This window comes from Candoia aspera, chromosome 2 (genome assembly GCF_035149785.1).
Source record: "Candoia aspera isolate rCanAsp1 chromosome 2, rCanAsp1.hap2, whole genome shotgun sequence".
Classification (NCBI taxonomy): Eukaryota; Metazoa; Chordata; class Lepidosauria; order Squamata; family Boidae; genus Candoia; species Candoia aspera.
The window spans coordinates 194,120,021-194,140,326 of NC_086154.1; the positions used below are offsets into that span (position 1 = coordinate 194,120,021).

The 20,306-nt window shown below is 39.8% G+C and overlaps 1 protein-coding gene across 1 annotated transcript in view; it reads right to left on the minus strand.

Annotated features, from left to right (window-relative positions):
• The window catches only part of SMARCA2 (SWI/SNF related, matrix associated, actin dependent regulator of chromatin, subfamily a, member 2), a 119,812-nt gene extending 107,083 nt beyond the window's left edge, over positions 1–12,729 (minus strand). Inside the window, exons 1-2 of the mRNA XM_063295095.1 lie at positions 12,509–12,729; positions 2,281–2,537 (exon numbers count right to left, since the gene is read on the minus strand). Coding sequence (XP_063151165.1) covers positions 2,281–2,505 — 225 coding nt within the window. The 5' untranslated portion in view covers positions 2,506–2,537; positions 12,509–12,729. The remainder of the gene's footprint in view (positions 1–2,280; positions 2,538–12,508) is intronic.
• Between the last annotated feature and the right edge of the window lie 7,577 nt (positions 12,730–20,306).

Genomic DNA, 20,306 nt, shown 5'->3' on the forward strand with positions numbered 1-20,306 from the left:
CTTTGTTCTCTTCTTTCTATAGACCTTTGCAAATTCCTGTTTTCAAATGTGATATACTATCCTATGTATACTCTTAATTGACCTATTGGCAGCTAAGCCTGATATATGAAGAATCCTGAACATGTCAGAAAATGGAACAGTGACAATTAGTATCACAGAAAGTTAGTTTTGTTTGATCTTGACCACTTGAACATCACTTAGGGTTAAGTCAATTGGCCCAATATCACAAGCAATAGGAGAAAACAAGAATGGAAAAGCTCCAAGAAAAAAGCTAAATAACAGTAAAAAAAAATCTGCTTTGACATATAAAAGATAAAATTTATGGAATAATACAAAAACAAAACAAAAACAAAAATCAACCCCAATCACAACTGAGGAGAATTATTGCTTATGTAATAGGAAGGAGAAAAATAATCCTGCTTTTCCTGGAAAAATAGGATGACTAATCCATTATAAACTACCTCCTTAGACCAAAATAAAAAGGATGTTAGTGAAAGTCACCTTCACCCCAACCATGAGTGGGAACATCTTATGAATGGCACTTTGCTCAGGATGCATCTATAGGCAGGAGGAAACCAGCCACTGGAATGTATAATATCACTAAATAAATGCAAGTTTGCAACTATTCCCATGAGGCTTGCTTGGCCAGTACAATGCAGGACACTACTCAATCTCTCCTAGGAGTATTAAGACATTAACACCCATCTTCTCATCCTGGAGCTAGAGGAAAAGCAGAGATTGAGAACAATTCCTCATTCCATTTCTTCAGCTTCAAAATTAACCTAAAGTCTTAGAGACAGATTTAAATCATTAAGGGCTTAATATCTAAACTTGTTTGATTTTAGTACTAAATTAAGTGATTGCTACCTGTCTTCCATACAGTACTACATTGCCCCTTGAAAAGATTATATTGCACATATTATTGTTTGTTCCCAAAACTTTGTCAGAGCTCAATGACTGAAAAATACATAAATCAGATGAGTAATTTCTGAACATACAAGTATGTTCAGTTTAGAGTTACATATACTCTAAACTGATGGCAACATATATAGATTTATTCAAAACTTATTTGGAATAGTATCATATAGCACTTCTGAGTAGTTACTCACCCACCTACCATTTTTTTTAAAAAGGATACTATGGTGTCTTTTGGGGCTAAAAGAAATTCTGATAAATAAAGATGATATTACAGGCTGCTGCTTTATTTTGAAGAATACTAATGTCCAATTTATTTTTAAATTAAATTAATCAAAAAGTATTAAAATCAAGAGGAGCTATTCGTTTGACAGGTTGACAAAGGAGGTGGGTGTTCACGAACTTTTTCAGCCTTGCATATCATGAGGATATGGTATGCAAGGCTTAGGATTGGATGCGAAGAAATGTACAAGCTAATTTTACTAATAAAGTGGACAAAATTTAACACATGCACCCTGAAATTTATACTGTAACAGCTGAAAATTGTTATATAAATTTGTTATATAACAAATATAACATAAATTTGTACTGCATCAAGACAGAAAACCAAATAAAGAAGAAAAAGAAAATCTCCAATTTAATTATGATTCCATTTTATATTATTGGATGTGGTCTTATTTTCCTAAGGCACTACAACATTTATAAACTGGTATTACAAGCAGTCTACCGTTCCAATTCCTGAATCTTAAATGTAGTTGTTATAAAATTCCACAGGGTGCTAAGAAGTTAGTGCCTATCTGAGTGGGGTTTTTTTAATCCATTCAATCATGTCCGACTCTCAGAGACTGCCTGGACAAGTCCCTGCAGTTTTCTTGGCAAGGTTTTTCAGAAGTGGTTTGCCATTGCCTTCTTCCTAGGGCTGAGAGAAAGTGACTGGCCCAAGGTCACCCAGCTGGTTTTATGCCTAAGGCGGGACTAAAACTCCGTCTCCCAGTTTCTAGCCTGATGCTTTAACCACACCTTAAAAACTAAATATTCTGTTTTTATCTTCTAAAATGTTAGTCTTCAAAAGAAATTTTTTAGTGAATCATATACATGTTCACTCAGAAGAATGCTCTACTGAATTTAAACAAATATACTCCAAAATATGCTAAATTATCTCACTAAGAAACATTAACCACAACTGCCACACGTAAGTTTTAATTTATGCTCTGGAATTCACATCTCAAGATCACATTCTTAATGAACTACTTGGATAATATAAAACTGATAGCAATATTTAGTATCAGAGAACAATGGTTTTTACTTTTCCTTCTTGATTGTTATGCACTTCATAAAATGTGAAACATTTAGAAGAATACTTACTTTGTGCATTTGATGCATGCCTTCCTGTGAATAATCACCCGGTCCCATAGATGGCATTGGATGTGAAACACTTGGAGGTCCAGGACTGGGTCCCATCATACTATGTACTGAGCTCGGTGATGGCCCTGGTCCTGGGCTGGGACCTAGTATTGGTCCTGGAGATGGCCCTGGTCCTGGAGAAGGGCCTGGATGAGGCATTGTAGTAGGATCAGTTGGTGTAGACATCTACTCCGTCTCTCTTGGAATCAACAGTAGAGCTATAGTGAAGGGAAAAAGAACAACACATCTAAATTTAAGCTGTTCATCATTTGGAAAGAAAGATATGTATGATATTTAAAGAAATAATTTATGCAAAATTCATCTTGAAGCATAAGAACTTCAAGTGGTTCTACATCAAAAATAAAATACATGTCAAGTGAAGTTACTTATTTGTAATGGGAGTCTACTATGAAACATGGCTAAAATAAACTGAGTCTTTTGGAATAAAATTATAATACATGGTTTGTTTTTTAAATTGAATATCACCCTGGGAGTCTTGCACTGAGAGACAATCTATAAATAGATTATATAAAAAATATATCCAAATAAGAAATATCAGGTTTTCAAAAAAAATCACTAAATTCCTTTTTATTTAAGGCAACTATTAACGAATACCATGAATCTCAAATTCCCCACCTCCCCATTAACAATTAACTATACAGGATAATAAATACAAGGATAAACAAACAATAAAGATGTCAAAAGGATTGGTAAATTTGGATGGCAGCGATCAAGCCACAAAACATTAAATAGGAAACCTACTGTGGAAAGCAGCAATTTATCTACTTGCCTGTGCGTAAAGACATTCAGGGTGTACATTTCTGTGTCTGTCAGAAAAAGTGAATGTCTAGACAAAAACAATTAATGTTAAAGCATGTGCGATTGCCTTTCTATGTTAGGCAAAATAAAGACTACTTTGCATGCTACAAATTTAATGAATATTTGCTACAACGTTCCCAAAGACCACAATTCTATACCTTTTACCAAACCAAGTTTCAATTGAGAGCAAACTCTCACAAAAAGTAAACACATCTTCTCTTCTCTCAATGAGGCACCTTCATGCTCAGAATAAGTGCTTCTTGGCAAGCACTTCTGTCCTGTTAAATTAGCATTCCCCACTTTGGAGCCCTCCAGATGTATTGGTTTTCAACAGTCATGCAAGTTAAGAGGTGATGGGAGTTGATATCCAACATATCAAGAGGGACACAAGCATTTCCATAAATCACCTCATCTTTGCTGCCACATATACTAAGCCAGGTGGACAATGTTCCCAGGGCTAGGACTTGCTCCCTTGACCAGCCTAAAAGCTGTAGGTGGCATCACTGAAAGATGGTGGTATTTCAAGGGTTTTATGGGAGGAAATGGAAAATGAGGTTTTGAGGAGCTGCATGTGGCCTAAGGCTGCCCACCTTGCCCTAATCCTGAAGTGAAGGGGAGGCAAATGTATAAGGAGTCATACAAGTTATGGGAAGGGAAATAATTACTAGCTGGAACTTCCTACAACTCCTAAGCCCACAAAAGTTTTTTTTTTGCGCCAGACTTTCAGGCTGAAGGCTAGTTAACAAAATCCAATCTAGCAACAGCAGGGCTGGTTCTTAGTAGGCACCTCGTCAGACCAAGCAACCCCATCGCTACTTTCAGAGCTGACCTCTGGCCTAGCTTCAACTCTGTGGCCTCAGCTGGCACAGATATATCCGCCAAGCTACGGGGTGCTCAATATCCAGAACTAATTCCCACAAAGGGTTGGGCTGACAAAACACCGACACATGCCTGACTTTTTAAATTAGGATTAATATCTAAACAGAGCTCCTGAATATGCTACAATACTCAACAGTTTTACTAAATTGCTTTTAAACTTCATATTCTTATGTGTTAATAGCATGCTTTTCTCTAAGACAGGCAATGACCAAGAAAAGAGTGGTGAAACCCACTTGAAATAAACTGCCTTGGGAGCTCATTCCTTGCAGGGCTAGATGTGGAAATACCTCTGAAGCTTTAAACAAAGCTACAGAACACCACAGCAGCTAATTTGTCCCACAGATTACTAACCATTATCGCAAAGGGATTTGCTTCTTATGTACAGAACTGTATCTTCTAGGTCATTTGCACAGATCCTACAAGGAAATTTAGGAGAGGGGCACTGTAAAACAACTTATGCACTTTGGCTCACAGAAGAACAACTCCCAGCAATCCCATCCAGCCTAGGCAGTGGTGAGGGATGCTGGGAGTTACTGTACAGCAACATCTGGAAGGCCACAGTTCTCCATTTCTGTATGCTGGAATGTCCACATCCTGGGAAAAAATTGAAGTAAAACATGGCACTGCTATCATGTAGATGGTTAAATTTAAACAGTATCTTCATATTACTATCTTGAGAAGCAGCATGCTGTGTTTTAACTGAAGCTCACAATCAGAAGCACCATTCTCCATGAACAGTATGGTACTGTAAACTTTGTTTGATAAACATTAACCACTGTACCATTTAGTTTAAAGCCGCTTCAGCAGAACATTAAAGCTATCACATTAGATGGCTAAAAATGTGTTAACATCTTTCCAACTGCTAGAACTGTACAATAATTGTTTTCTGGGGGCAATTCTTCAGTCCCTGTCAAATAAGCCCCTTGAGTAGAGTTCCTTGTATAACTGTTTCAATATACAATGAGGTCGAACCTTTTTGTTCAACTTCATAGGATAACATTATTTCTGTGTTGTGCACAACATACTCTTCCTTTATATGAAGTACTACTCTATACTCCAGAGGCATCTGCAAGGGGGTCTCATGGGGGAGAGGGCAAATAACAAAAACAATGTCATACTGTCACAACACAAGGTCCTTCCCATTTGTACAGGCATCATAACATTGCACACACATACAGCATGAAAGGAGTCTGTACCACAAAAGCACAACGTTGTTTCCATCATTTTGATGAAAGCACTGGATCCTGGAGATGCCTCTAATATTGGCGGCCATGGGCTTTAAGCCTTGGAGACATAATACTGCTTTGTATTCCATACACAGAGTTTCATTCTTTTTGTTCCCAAATTGAATCAGTTGATCCAGTGTCATGCTTAGGGGGACAGGTCTAAGTCCCATGTAAACCATAAACAAATGAAAGGCATTTTCTTGTGAAAAGTTGCATTTATCCCACAAATGGGCACCAACAACCTACTGATTTGGTATCAGGAAGTGCAAAATCTGCTTGCATTTAGATAAAATGGAATCACTCCAGTCAGAATTGTATAATCCTCTTAATGGAGTGACTGAATTCTGAGATTCAGCCTCTTCCCACAAACCAAGCCTACAATATAAGTTATATCACTTTTATGCAGTGCCAACCGGCATTGCTTCCAGCACACATATATCACCATGTGCTCTTTCTAGTGTTCCCAGCACATGCTATAACCACATCTGTTGGATTATTCTGGGAAAATTGGCCCATCTCTCAGGGATGGCTAGATTTGGATGGTTTTCATTATGTTCCAGAATCCCTTCTCATACAGACATACTAGTAAAAACTACCTATACTAATGTAGCAATTGCTCCCACTTGTGAAAAAATCCCAAGCTTCATCAAAGAAGTTATTATTGCAAGGGCAGATAAGAAAAAAGAAGCCAGAAAATGAAGAGACAAATGTAATGGCCAAAATTACTTTGTGGCTTTCCATCTAAACACATTTTAAATTATGATTCTTTTTTTCTTGCACAAGTTTAGCACATAGTGGCATGTCTCCCTTTGATTGATATAGACCTGTAAAACAGAATGTCTCAAGGGAGGAACAATCCATGAGAAAACTCTGGTACACATGAGAAGGCCTATAAATGCCAACATGTAAGTGCAGTTTGTATTTCTGATATGTTTCCAGAATGATATAAGTAGAGCCAAACCACCTAACAGCAAACCATAAAAGACCAAAGGACCACCTAAAACAAGACAGACATAGGCTCATGGTAGTATACTAACCAGAGTGTTGCTATTAAGCATTACAGGTGATCCTTGCTTAATGACAAATCGTTCAGCAACCATTTGAACTTGCGACATTGCTGAACAAGTGGTACTTACAACCAGTCCTCCAAGTTCCAGCCGTCACAGCATCCCCGCAGTCACATGGTCGCCATTTGTGACCTTCTTTGCCAGCTTCCTAAAAGCGAAGTCAACAGGGAAGCTAGCAGGAGGTCGTAAATGGTGACCACATGGTGTCTTCACTTAACAACAGTGTGGGATTCACTTAACGATGGCAACGGGGAAGTGCCAGAACTGCCGTCACTAAGCAACAAAGTCACATGACATCACGCTTTATGACCGCGTTGCTTAGCAATGGAAATTCCAGTCCCAAATGCCATCGCTAACCAAGGTCTACATGTACTGTGTTCCTAGATACATACAGTGACTTATGAAGTCTTAAATTCATAAATTGCCATTTACCATTGTCACATTATTACAACTTTCCGACTGACTTTTTAAATTGCACGTAGAAGTTGTATCACATAGGAGAGGATGGAAAAACATGTATTAGATTTGGCCCTTTTTGGAATAGAAAAGTGTCCTATACAAAGATTGTTCTCCATTACTACCTGTACTCTGCATATTTAAACCTGTGCCAAAAATCTCATCCATCAGATTTTGAAAAACAGATAGTGTAGCATGTAGATGTGATGAGAATGGAGATAGCGATGTGATAAAAATGGTTGTTTTGTTGCCTTTTTTAAACAGTTTTTCTGTTGTTTAACTTAAGGCCAAGACAACAAGCAATCAAACATATGCTTAACAATTACTGAAGTTTTTTAAGATATGCAAAACATTAAAAGACCTTTTCCTCCCTTGAAAGAGATAACTCAACCACCACACTGCAAATCCTGTATCACATTACACTTTATCTCTGCATTAGTTCCACATACACATATGAACCTGGAATAAATAATACTACTTTCTGTTTTGTACAAAGAACTTCATTTTGCTGAATGCAAGGCTGCAGTATGGAAGATGTAACTTCCTGCAAACATTTTTTTCCACTGTAAAAAACATGATGATATAACAGTGCAACAGAAAGAGAAATACTAACATTACTAGAATCACATACCCTGCTTGCATTATGTACAGCATCCTGACATAGTCAGGAAGCAGCCAGGTTTCCCAAACCCCCAAATAAATTCAGAAAATGTGGGCAATGCAATATAGTAAGTACTGTCCTCACTCCAAATGAGCTTTATTTAGTCACAGTGATGTCATCACATAGTCAAATCAGATTCATTAACTGGACAAATTCTTCTAAACAACAATTACATTATCTCTGACTCTTAAAAAATTATAAGAAACAAGCAGCAGTTTTGAGAAATAATTTGCAAGAAAATACAGAAAAATTAACCTTAAGACTGTTTCATACTTCAACTCCTTGAAAATACATGTTTTCTCCAAAAAAAAAAAAAAGTGATGAGCAAGCATTCAATACAGTACTTTCTTCAAGTACGTAAAATAGACAGAATAAAATATTATGTTATTCTAAAAAATCAAAAAGCCATGACAGACTTTCTTAAATCAACATAAAAAGCAAATTTCTTCACACATTTATGTTTAAGATAAAATTCTTAAGAATCTCCAAAGATACATACATAAGTTATTTATACAGAATCAAACACTAACTTCAAACCTCTGATGATTTTTTAAAAATAAACTGTTTAAAATGAAGAGTATATGTCATACCAGATAAATTTCTATAGCATTTGATAGTATCTAGATTAAATGTATGTATGTATGTGTGTATTAGTACTTGCAAAAACTAATCCAGAAAACTAGGGACACTATATGACTTATTAGCCTTTCTTACTGGTAGCCCAATCCCATTCTCTCCCCTTCCCCCCAATCCTAGTCATTTACTTTTGTGGCAACTGCAACTAAAATAGCCCCCAATACAGGCAAAGTGGAGCAATAAGCAACAAAGATTTTTCCCACTTCCTTTAAATAACCCTTTGTTACATTATGTGGCCAAGAGAAGCTACTTCAATGCTAGGACATAACAACAGAATCCAGATGCAATTTCACTTTTCCTTCTTGTCCTACAAAATCCCTTTGCCATTTCCAAGAATAAAGTCCTGGTGACATCATCTATGGAGGCAAAATAAGAAGTAAAACTGTAAAGGAATGCTAGAACAAGGCATGCAACATAAATTAGCTCTAAGGCAGGAGACAGAATGCTGTGACCCTCCAGATTCTACTGAATTATAGTTCAGCAATATATGAAAAAACAGGGACGCGGTGGCGCTGCGGGTTAAACCACTGAGCTGCCGATCGGAAGGTTGGCGGTTCGAAACCGCGTGGCGGGGTGAGCTCCCGTTGCTAGTCCCAGCTCCTGCTCACCTAGCAGTTCGAAAACATGCAAATGTGAGTAGATCAATAGGTACCGCTTCGGCGGGAAGGTAACGGCGTTCCGAGTAGTCATGCTGGCCACATGACCCGGAAGTGTCTATGACAACGCCGGCTCTAAGGCTTAGAAACGGAGATGAGCACCGCCCCCTAGAGTCGGACACGACTGGACTTTATGTCAAGGGAAACCTTTACCTTTACTTAATATATGAAAAAGCCAGTTCTTGGCCTAGGTGATTACAGTCTAGGACAGCATTTCCCAGCTTTGGGAAACCTTCTACAACATTCAGATGTCTGAACTGCATGGCCTGAGAGTTAAAACTCAACATAATATGGAAGTAGTCACAGTTGGAAACACTGGTTTAGAACTTTAAAACTTAATTAAGGACTGTGTTGTAATTAAAAAACAGAGTATAGAACTAGGGGCAGGGGATTGCCATTATAATTATTGTTAGCTTGAAGGACTGGGAGAGAAGATAACACACAAATCTAAGGCATACTACTGCAGCAGATACATATTCATAGCAAGGTAGATAATCTATAATATAGACTCCATTCCACATAGAATGCCACTGCAATTATCATATTATGTCACTAGAATTGCATTTATTATATTATTTCCCTACCTGAAAAGTTGTTGATTTACAATAAATCCCAAATAATTAAGAATTAGCCTTAAATCTGAGACCATAATCTTGACATAATAAAGGTTAAAGAGCACTTCCAGCCAATCAAGGTGTGATGGCAACTTACATCTGTGATTTTTCTCATTAATGTTTTAGATTTTAATTCACTTTTGAACAAATCCTTCCACTGAATAGTTGGCAAGATCCATTGCATAAGCAATCCTAGGAAACAAAGTAGTATCTACACCAGGGGAGAACATCTTGAGGCAAAACTATGCACACAGTCCCAAAGCCCTCCAAAGCTTGCAACTGAAACTGTAATGTTATGTGAAAATCTAAGAAAAATATTAAACACATGGGGAGCTATCATATGAACTGTTCGCACATTTCTTTAATTCTAATTTTAAAGTCTTGCCTAACACCTCTGTCTCAACATTATTGGAAAACTGGTTGAACATCCACTAAAAGAACACTAATTACTGCCATTGTTAAGTCACAAAAGGAATAAAATAATCATTGTTTTTGAGAGCAATCCATGTATTTTTCAAATTGGAGACAAGGCCCCTAGAGGGAGCATGAGACACCACCGTGCTTTTATTCATAAAGTCATATTGAGACAACATATAAGCAACATTTACATCTAGTTTCCAGAAGGAGAGTTGTGTTAGTGTCCTGCAACAAAAACAACAAAGAATGTTGTGGCACTTTAAAGACTAACAAGTTATTATCACATAAGCTCTTCTGCTTTCTTCTGCTGCCTATACCCCCAGGCTCCTTTCCAGCCCCCCAGGGCCCATAAAACCCCTTAGGAGCCACCTGGAAGGCATAAGGGGTACAGGGGGAGTGGGAAGACAGAAAATCTGCTCACATTACATTAGATGTGGTCCATAATGTTAAAAGGACTTAAAAATTAATAGACTATAAATATTGTGTTTCTAATATACACCTGAAGTTTGCCTAACACATGATTTAAAAAAAACATAGGAATATAATGAATATACCATAGTCTTCTCCTGTCTGGATTCCTTCCTCTTATGCTTGTTTGCAAAGGCTATATAGGCTGGGAATTTGAGGAATTGTAACCCAACTGGGAGTCATCATCAAACTGGGAAAAACTGCTCTACTGAATATCAGTGTACACAAAAAATTCCAGCCTGCAAGTGTCCTTGTGGATCACTGAGATTGTAACAGTGATGTTCAAAAACTTAGTTCAACAGAAAAATTAGAAGTGCAGACAAAGCCCATACACACACCTGTTCTTTGTGTTATCTGAAGTTAGTGATTAAGATGCTGGGCTAGAAACCAGGAAACTGTGAGTTCTAGTCCTACCTTAGGCATGAAAGCCAACTGGGTGACCTTGGGCCAGTCCTCCTCTCTCAGCCCAACTCACCTCACAGGGTTGTTGTTGTGTGGAAAATAGGAGAAGGAAGGAGTATTAGGTATGTTCACTGCACTGAGTTATTTGTAAAAATAATAAATAAATAAAATCAGCCAAAGGAGTCTGTTTTGTATCAAGAGGGATATTAATTTCATTAAATTTTTGGAAAGAAAATATTACATATATTTCCAAGCCCTAACCATATAAAAACATTAGCTATAATACTTTTTTCTTCTCAGTCCCTAGCATCAAGTGTTGGTCAAAACACTGACAAGGAATGCTCACCAAACACTTCAGGAGTTAACAGAAGAAAAGATCTGAGGTCATCTGGAAAATGCTCTGGTGGTGCAAGGTTTCTATGAAACCTATAAAATTACCAGTCCTGAAGCTCAGGCAAAACTCAAAAGAAGTACTTATTTAATGAACCATTATCTTCATCTCTGTTAAGCTAACCTCTGCTAACAGATACACTTAACTTTGAATTTGCTTTAAAATGCTCATAACTGATAGGACTGGATTGTTGTTAATAGTATTACTATCATTAGGTTTCAGAGACTGATGAATTGCAGATGGACATAAAAATCTGTGTCCAATTCAGTCCTTCTGTTACATCATTTTTCCTCTGCAGTAACAAAGGGATTCTAGAGGAGGGGGGGAAAGGGGGATAGGCAAATGGGAATAATAGGGCAATTAGGTTCACAAAAGAAAGTGTGCCTAAATTAGCATGACAATAGGTGGACTCATAAAGCAAAAGCTGTCCCACCTCCAAACATGTAGCTGTTATAGTACTAAAGGAATGGAAGGCTGGCTTTCCATTCATTGTGCAGACCTCAGGAGTTAGTGGCTGGAACTAAGAGAGACCGAAGTGAAGGAACTAAAGCATACACAAAAGAAGGAAGGCCAGAGAACAATACTGCAAATGTCAAATGCCGTGTTAACCGCAGAGCTCCCGTGCCGCCTCCACCTTCATTCTCTCTCTGTCTCTATCTCTCTCTGTCTCTCTCTCTCTCTCTCTCACACACACACACACACACACCGACAACCCCGGAGCGCGGCTCTCAGAAAATGGCTCACAAAGTTCGGCGGCTACAGTTATTTATGCAAATGTCCCACATTTAAAATCTGCAAAACTTCCCAACTTTCACCAAATTAGGGTTTTTTCCCCTTTTTTTAAAGAAGCAAATACAATCGTCCCAATCACATTAAAATGCAAGTACGAAGATCAGTTTGTATTTCTGGCTGGTTTAAAAAACTACCCAGAGGAGTTAATCAGCCGCTCTTGTCTGTTGTAAATTGCCGATAATCTCATGTAGATGAAACACTTTGGAACCGAACGCCCTTAATTGCGCCTGAAACAAATGTAGGATTCGGGCCTTCTAGGTGGCACGCTACGCATTCGAAGGAGGCAAGCAGGCAAAGCACACCATGTGTTCCTTAACTTCAGATTTAAAACATCTGAAGAGAGCCGCTTTTCGCTCCCGATTACCCACGCTGACATACAAAGCCCGATCGCGATGCCACGCACACGTCTACTCGCGCTAGCCAACGTTTGCTTTTACAACGCGAGAGAGACTCTTGCCGGAGTTTTACAGACTCGATAGGCCTCAAGTTTCCGTTTGCCAACACGCCCTGCCGCCTCGACCCGCACACGCCCGAGAGTCGCGAGCGGCAGTGCGCCCTTCCAGCAAAGCCATATTTGAAAGTTTCCGACCTTCAGCGGTGGGCGATTCCGAGCCCATTTTGAAAACAGTCTCACCCACGCCGTCTCTCTGCCTCTGCCTCCCTCCCACACCCGGTTCCCACAGCAACGGCTGCAAAGACCTTTACCTTTCTGGAGTGACACCAGAAGAAGATCTAGGCACGCACGCTGCGGGTTAGATGCCAGATGCGCCGATCGAGAGCTTTCATGGCAAATCGGGGCCTATATTTCCTCCGTCATCATGTCACAATGATCAAACATGTCTGTGTGAGAGTGAGAGCCCTATTTGGCTGCTGTGACTTCCTGATTCTCTGCATTGCTGAGCACAGACAGGAAAAAAAATCCACCCCAACCAGCGCGAAACCTCGCCTCTTCCTCTCTCCCAGCAGCAAGAGAGGCTGGCTCCAGCTGTCCTCCTACTTCTTCAGGCTTGCTCACATGCTCAACGACCAGTAGCAAGCGGCACCATTCTGGCTGAATCCTCCTCCTCCTCTCCTCCTCGTACTTAATCATCAACCAAAAAAAAAAAAAAAACTTTTTCCCTCTTCCCCGGCCGAGCCACAACCAAATTAATGCCAGCGGTTAGACTCCCAGCGCCGATCGTGGGGTGGGGGGACGACACCACCCAGCCCCAAATGATGAGGTTCGCACTCAACAACTTTCGAAATAAATAAATGCTCGATGGTTTCTTCCTCCCCTTGGCGGAAATAATGGATGTGGACGACGATAATGAAAGGAAAAGCCCACGTTGTGCCTTTGCACAGTAAAAGAGAGAGACTGCTTTCGGCGAGAGCGAAATAAGAAAACAAACCCAAGAAAAGCCAGACCTTCGGGGGACACGCACCGCAACAGCAGCTACAGAAGGAAGGAAGGAAGAGGGGCTGTGGACTTTTAGGGACACCGAATATTTTGAAGAGGCCCGAACTGGAACGCGACAAGCGCAGCGATCTCCCGTTTATCTTCTCTCAGCTTCCCACCTTTCCCGACGTCCTCCTCCCTCGCGTGGGCACTGTCGGTGACCGTCAGGCAGGGCGACTGTCCGGATCTGGGCCTTCCCGGCTTTGACGCTCATACCGCTCCTTTAACGAGCCAATCACATTTCCACCCTTCTCCCCTACTCGACCGCAGTGGAAAACTCTGCGTTGGAACTGGGAGAAGGCAGCCGAAGGTGGCCGGAATCCTATGCAGCAAGGCAACCAGCCTCTCTTGGCAAAGCGCCTCAACCTTTCCCTTCCTCCGGGCACGACCCGCGGGAACTTCCAGCACTCCAAGCCAGCCACATGCCTCGATTTCCCCAAGCAGAGCCTTCCTGCAGTTTCCGGAGGGGGGAGGCGGAGGGGAGCAAGGACAGACTTCCCACCGCGAGCCTTATTTCTAGTCCCCAAATACAGCTCAGTTCATCAAAGAGGCGGGTTAAAGAGCAGGCAAACCCAACCTACCGGCCCCACCGCGACAGACCCGCTTGTACCTTCTCGGAATCTGTTTCTGGCTTGCTTTTTCTCTCTCGCCTGGTTACCCGGCGTCGCCTCTTCTCTCTCTCTCTCCCCCCTCTCCATTTAGGAGCAAAACACCGCGAGCAGCTGATTCCTCGCCGCCGTCTGGCTTCTCCCACTGCCTGCGTTTGCAAAGCCCTCGCTTGCAACGTGCAGCCAGCCCTCCCTCGCCCGACCTCCCTAGGTTCAGCTGACTCACAAAGTCGGCGCCTAGATCCCCCCTTATGAAATGTTCCTCACCCAGCCGCTTTTTAAATTATTATTATTATTATTATTATTGATTACGAAAACTTTCTTCTTTCGCTTTTTAGGTCTGCAAAGAAGGCGGAAAGGATATCTACGCGAGGGCTCCAAAGGAGACTTGTTTGTAGCGGGAGGAACTGGAGGGGGGGTGTCTGTTTGGGTATTGCATTTTGTGGAGGGAAAGCGGAGGATGCACAGGCGAAGCATAACTAAATTATTCCTTCTCTTCCCCCCCCCCAACCAGCCCCCCCAACCAACTACAGGGAAGGTGAATCAAACGATGCATGATGAGGAAAGGGAGGAAGGAGTTGTAAGCAATCTTTACCTTGCTGGGGAAGCGTGGTGTGCTAGATCTCTCTCTATGAGTCACTCAGAGTACAGATCCAGCCGGAGGAACTAGATTATGAATATGACTTCATTGATGACAGCCATTCCCTCCTCTTCCTAAACTCCCGCCCCGCCTCTTGGCTCGCCCCCCTTGCTCTGCCGCCTTCTCCCATTCCGACGCTCCGTACTGGAAGGGGGAGCTTCCGACTGGGCGAACTGAGTCTCAGCTCCCGCCCGGAAAAGGAAACGGAAAGGCGAATTCGCTACTGCCCGCTGTCACTCAAGCTGCAGCCTGAGAAGGCGGAGCTACGGCTGCTCAAAAATGTGGAGAGAGTGGTCTGAGTGCGTGAGCGCGTATGCCGCTTTTTTTTCCTTGGTGCAGACGTTTCCGTGGTGGATATTTGCACGCTTATGTGTGCTTCTGTGGGTCTCTCGCTCTCTTTCGCGGTTTGGATGTTTGGATCCGAGGGGAGTGTTTGGAGTGTCTCTGCCCCTTCGGAAGAGATGGCGAGAAGAGAGAATCACAGGAGTTGGGGAGGGGTCAGGTGAAGAAGGTGCTGGAATTTAACCGTGCCTGCCGGTGCAAGCCTGCTGGGGAGAAAGGAAGGGGGAGGCGAAGTCGACTGGGAGGAGCGATCTGACTTAAGCCGAATGCTGGTTTTGTATCAGTTGTTTATATGTGGCTTGGGGGAGGGGGGCTTGTTAATAGGGAAGATAATTGTAATGCATACTAAAACTTTGCGGCCCCTTTTTTATCTCCGAATATGCCATTTCCCCTTGAGCCAAGAGTGAGTGGAAGTGCAAAGAACATTCCAGGCCAATTTGTCTGCCAGCCAGTGGCTCTTTCAACTTCCATGTGCCCAGGAATAAAGTCCTGGCACCAGACAGTGACTTTTACCAAGCATTCCCTCAAAAACACACTCAGGCAGATGGGGCAGATTGAAAAGCTATCATAGAAATATAGGATGTAGGCAAAAAAGTTTGCCAGCACCTGTTAACAGAGTCACTGAAAAAAAAAAAGTGTTTAGGACTAGCATGAATAAGTGGTGCACTTTTGTAAATTTCTTCTGGTGTTGCTCTCATTGTTACCATTCCCAATATGTTGAGTGCCCCCTTGGCTTAGCAAAGCAGTTAGACAACAAGAGAGGTAAGACTGACTGTACCTGTGTCATTAAGTGATGCAAACCTTGAGGTGAGGCTAAAAATTAGCTAATTCTCTGAAAGTTAAAACAATATTTGTCAGGAAATTCTCTTCAGTTCAGGATCATTAATGGAAGACCCTTAACATCAGTAGGCCTATCAATATAGATCCTGAAATGCTTGTCTGACTCATAAAATTCTGCTCCAATCAAGCAAGAAGGCTGGTAATTCCCTTCTGGCTAGAATATTTGTGACCCCAACCAGTCTGATATTCTCCCATTTCATGCTGCACAAAGACTTTGTGGCAATGTTCTGCAGCCTGGCAAAGGGTTAGATAACAACCATAAATTTGGGAGGGGAAAGTGATAGGGCTGGGGGGGGGGGGGGTTCAGTAATTGTTCACTTACCACATGGTCGGATAAAATATGACACATAGCCAGGATTGGATGCTTTATTTGCCAACAGCACAAATTGTCTTGATGATGGTCTCTATCCTTGGAGTACACAGGTATGGCAGAACATACAAGGGGCAAAGGTGAAAAAGACTGAAGGGGACACAGGAAATAACACATTCACTTCCAGAGAATCACTGTCAGCAGAACTGACAGTGATTCTAAGAACTGTTAGCACTGGAAACAAAACCCAATTTATTTTTTTGGCAACGTCCACCTGATTGTCTTCAACTTTTTTATAATTAAGTCTAGCTTACTCTATAGGTGGTTACTATAATATATTTTTTTTAAAATCTGTTTTTCCTTTGCAAAACATCTATGGGTTCAAGTACACATATATTAAAAAGTAAAATCTATATTAATCAGAGCCAACCCTCTTGGGTTTTTGAGTTCAGTCATAGCAAGAGCCAGGTATATATGAGGCAACAGAATTTGACCTCATGACTTCAGTCACCTCCAGCTACCCAATAAAAGTCTTTATCTCTTTATAGTATGGATTCATGCAAAGATAAGTTAATATAACTTGGGTAGCAGATTGCTTTGGAAGTTTCCTAATCTTCAATGGATTACAAACAAAATGGAGGTAACAAAACTGCTGCTATAAATTAAAACAAGGATGGACAGTTTTCCTTTGGTTGGCAGACAGGGTATGATTAGGAGAAAAATGATGGTGGAGGATAATTAAGCACCCCTCCATACACAAACCATCTGAGGGGAGGGGTAGTTGTATACAGTGTAAATTCATGGGGCATATTTTGTTTTGTCTTTTTAACCAAGCACCACAAGAGTTTAACAAGTAGACCAATTAGTATACCATTACCCTTTTTAATATTAAAGTGAACCCACACTCCTTTTGCCCTTTTATCTTTGCTATAAGGAAAACATACTTAAGCAAATTTCCATGTGAGAGAGCTAGTCTTGACTGGCCTTGAACTTGCCAGAAATCAAACCAAATGGCTTTTTTTTTTTGATCAGAAAGATATAGGAAACATACAGGAAATTAATCTTTTTGGCAAAATAAAATGATACAAGAGTCAACGCACAAATTAAACTTTCTTCACTATAAATCACACAGCAGATTTTGTTTTAGGGTTTAGGCCAGTGGGATTTGGAACTCTGCTCAAGTCATAGGTAGCTTCCTTAGTTCACTGGTGGATCCCAATGTAGTATATTTCAATCTCTTCATTGGTTAGGAAGTTGGTTCCATGTCTGTACAGGAACATTCCACTTGAATAAAATATTGCACTAGAATGGGACAAAAGCAATCAGTATTCTGTTTACAAAATGAGTGTAAACATAAAAAACTATCTGAAGAAATAAATTTAATATATATAATCCAAAAACACAATAAATTATTCCTATGTGATTGATCTTGTATGTAAAGCTGAAAGCAAGGTCACTTGCATAGCAGGAGGAATAAGTCACATCATCATCTGCAACTTAGAACTAAAATTTTACAAGTTGAGCCAAAAGTTATTAAAGATTCACTGATCTGCTGATTTTTTTTTCCTTTTTATGCTGGACATCATAGTGGGAGTTATTTTTCTTAGTGTCCAATAAAATGTGGAGCTCAATACCATCAAATAGAGAATATTAGCACAGTTCTAATCCTGTTCCATGCATCTGCTAAGTATTGAGAGGAAATGCAAAGAGGGCAGGATTGGTATTTGCTTATTTATACTGCCCCAAACCCAATGGATTCTAAGTTTGGTACTGTGTGCAAATTACACAGAATCCAGCAGGCCTTACACTATCTATTCAAGTAATGCAAAGTCAAAATGTATGCCACGGTTATAAAAGGAAGCACAAGACAAGGATTTTTAAAACCAAGTCAAGAGTTGACCTGAAACTTGTACAGGCACATATATGATCTAAATATATTTTATGGGCTTTCAATCTATGACCATCATAGTAGGGGGAAGATTGTTTCAATTTTAAGTCAAATTTGTGCTTTCTGAGTTTTAGCAGCATAATGAACATGCCCAAATGTCAGAACTTCCAGTGGGGACATGGCCCACGGGCTCTGCAGACAGAACTGACAGCATGGCAGTTTTTTGGGCTCAGGCAGGCTTTTTCCTGAAGCTTAGAAGCATCTTCATGAATAAAGAAAACACTTAGAATCATCCCATCTGCCCTCCAGAACGGACTTGCAGCCAGAGAATCGCAGACAGCATTTGCCCTAATTTAGTAAGAGCCGCTGCAAGGCTGGGATGTCATCATTTCCAAGCCACACTGTAGCCTTAAAGAGACAGTCGAGCCACCCCATTTCTAAATCACCCAATTTATATATATATATTTAAGTTTATGTACCCTAAGAGAGGCTTTTTACAACAAGGAGAAGTGATCTCTCGGTGCTTATTGTTATTTTGGGGATTTATTATTTTTTTTAAATCTTTTTAAGTTTCAGCTTGTTTCCCATTTAAATACTAAGGAGGATTGAGAATAAATAATTGCCTCCGTTATTTTTGTATTGAATTTGAAGAATTTAATATTCTCCTACATGTTGAATCTATTTTGAATCTTCAGCTTTCTGCTGCCACTTTCCCTGGGAGCTGCCTGTTAGCATACTTTCACTTGTGTCAATATCTTTTGGGAATTTTCCATTAACTCATTAACTCCTATTTTCACCAGTCAAGTATCTGGGGACGCCATAATCTACTGCCTGAAACATGGAAGACTTCAAGCATACTTTCTCAGAATTCCATTGTGAGCTTAAACAGTCCTTTAAACAGATCTTTTTTGATTCCTGCCAAGCTATTTTGCAAGATATTCAGGACATTGCAAAAAATACCAGCTTTAAAATGTGTCATCTGGCTGGGGATGTCATGGAAGAAGTTGAAGAACCTAACAATGATAGAAATGTTTATACTGATAGTGAGATGGAAGCTCTTGCTGATGATGACCAGAGTGTGGAACTGAAGGAATTAAATAGATTGAATTGCAAATCATAAATGGAATTGTTTTTCTGATGGGAAGTTATGGGAAAGAAAGGGTTTTTTTTCCTATGGGAGGTTTTTTGCTGAGAAGTCAGAGTTTTTAAGGGGGGCAGTTGGGCTTTTAGATCTCCCTCTGAAAAATGCCTTGTGTTTATTGTGGAGATACGTGAATGCTTTGGTCTATTTTGAGGTGGTATAAGGATCTGAGAATGTTTATCTGGATTGCTTTTAAGGCTAGTTTGACTTCATAATCTTTTTTAATGATTTGGATTAAGATTAATAAGGTATAAACAATAACTGCTGGTTTTAGGTTTAATAGAATTAAGATTGTTATAATTGCAGTATTATTATAAGAGTAGACAGTTTATATGTTTTTTAGTTTGATTTTTATTATAGTGGACAGAAATGTATAGAATAGTGGAAGGAAGGAAACAAACAGATGTTGTTTTTGGTGGGGGGAAGTTGATTAGGAGGTTTATATGTTTCTTTTTTTTTAATATAAGGGGAAGGAGCAATTTCATTTAGTGATTTTTATAATGTGCTAATGGAATGATTTATAGAAATAATGTGATTTTTGTCTAATATAGAGTAAGGGATTGATTATGGAAATTGCTGTATATTCTTGTTAAAAGTCAGAAGTCACCTCTTTATGTATTCTTTAAAATTCTTTTTTTCTTATGTTTTCACACCTTTTTAGTTTTTTTTCTTTTTGTAGTTTTTTTTCTTTTCTGTAGTTTTTATCTTTGCTTTAAATCTAATAAAATTCTTATACAAAAAAAATGCCCAAATGTGTTATTAATGCAAGTTATCATCTATATTCACTCTTGATTTTTTTTACAGCAATTCCATTCTAGCCTGATTGCCTCATACTTATTTCATAAATGCTTGTAACCATCAAAAATCAGCATGGAAAAATGCTGGTGTTGTGAAGAATGGAGTTGAAAAAGATGTTCAAATTATTAAAAACATGTTATATGAATGTGAAAGATCAAATTTTATTGACACAGCATCTTAACCCTATAAGAATTAAATAATTTGTGCTATAGACCAATAGTGAACTCATTTCCAGAGTGCCAGATCTGAACTATAATACTGTAGCACTATCCATGAACAAAAGTGAAGTATTTGAGGAATCACAAGAACAGGAGTACTAAATATTAAATTATTTTACAAAAATAAGGAGAAAAACACTCAAAAGTGCCCAATGAGAACTGAACCTAGAACATCAAATGTCTGTTGAAAGGGAAGAATAATTTAAGTATTCTGGAAAAGGGTCATTGGCAAGCTGGAATCCTGACCAAAAGCACTTTATCAAGTCTTGGTTATAGATCACAT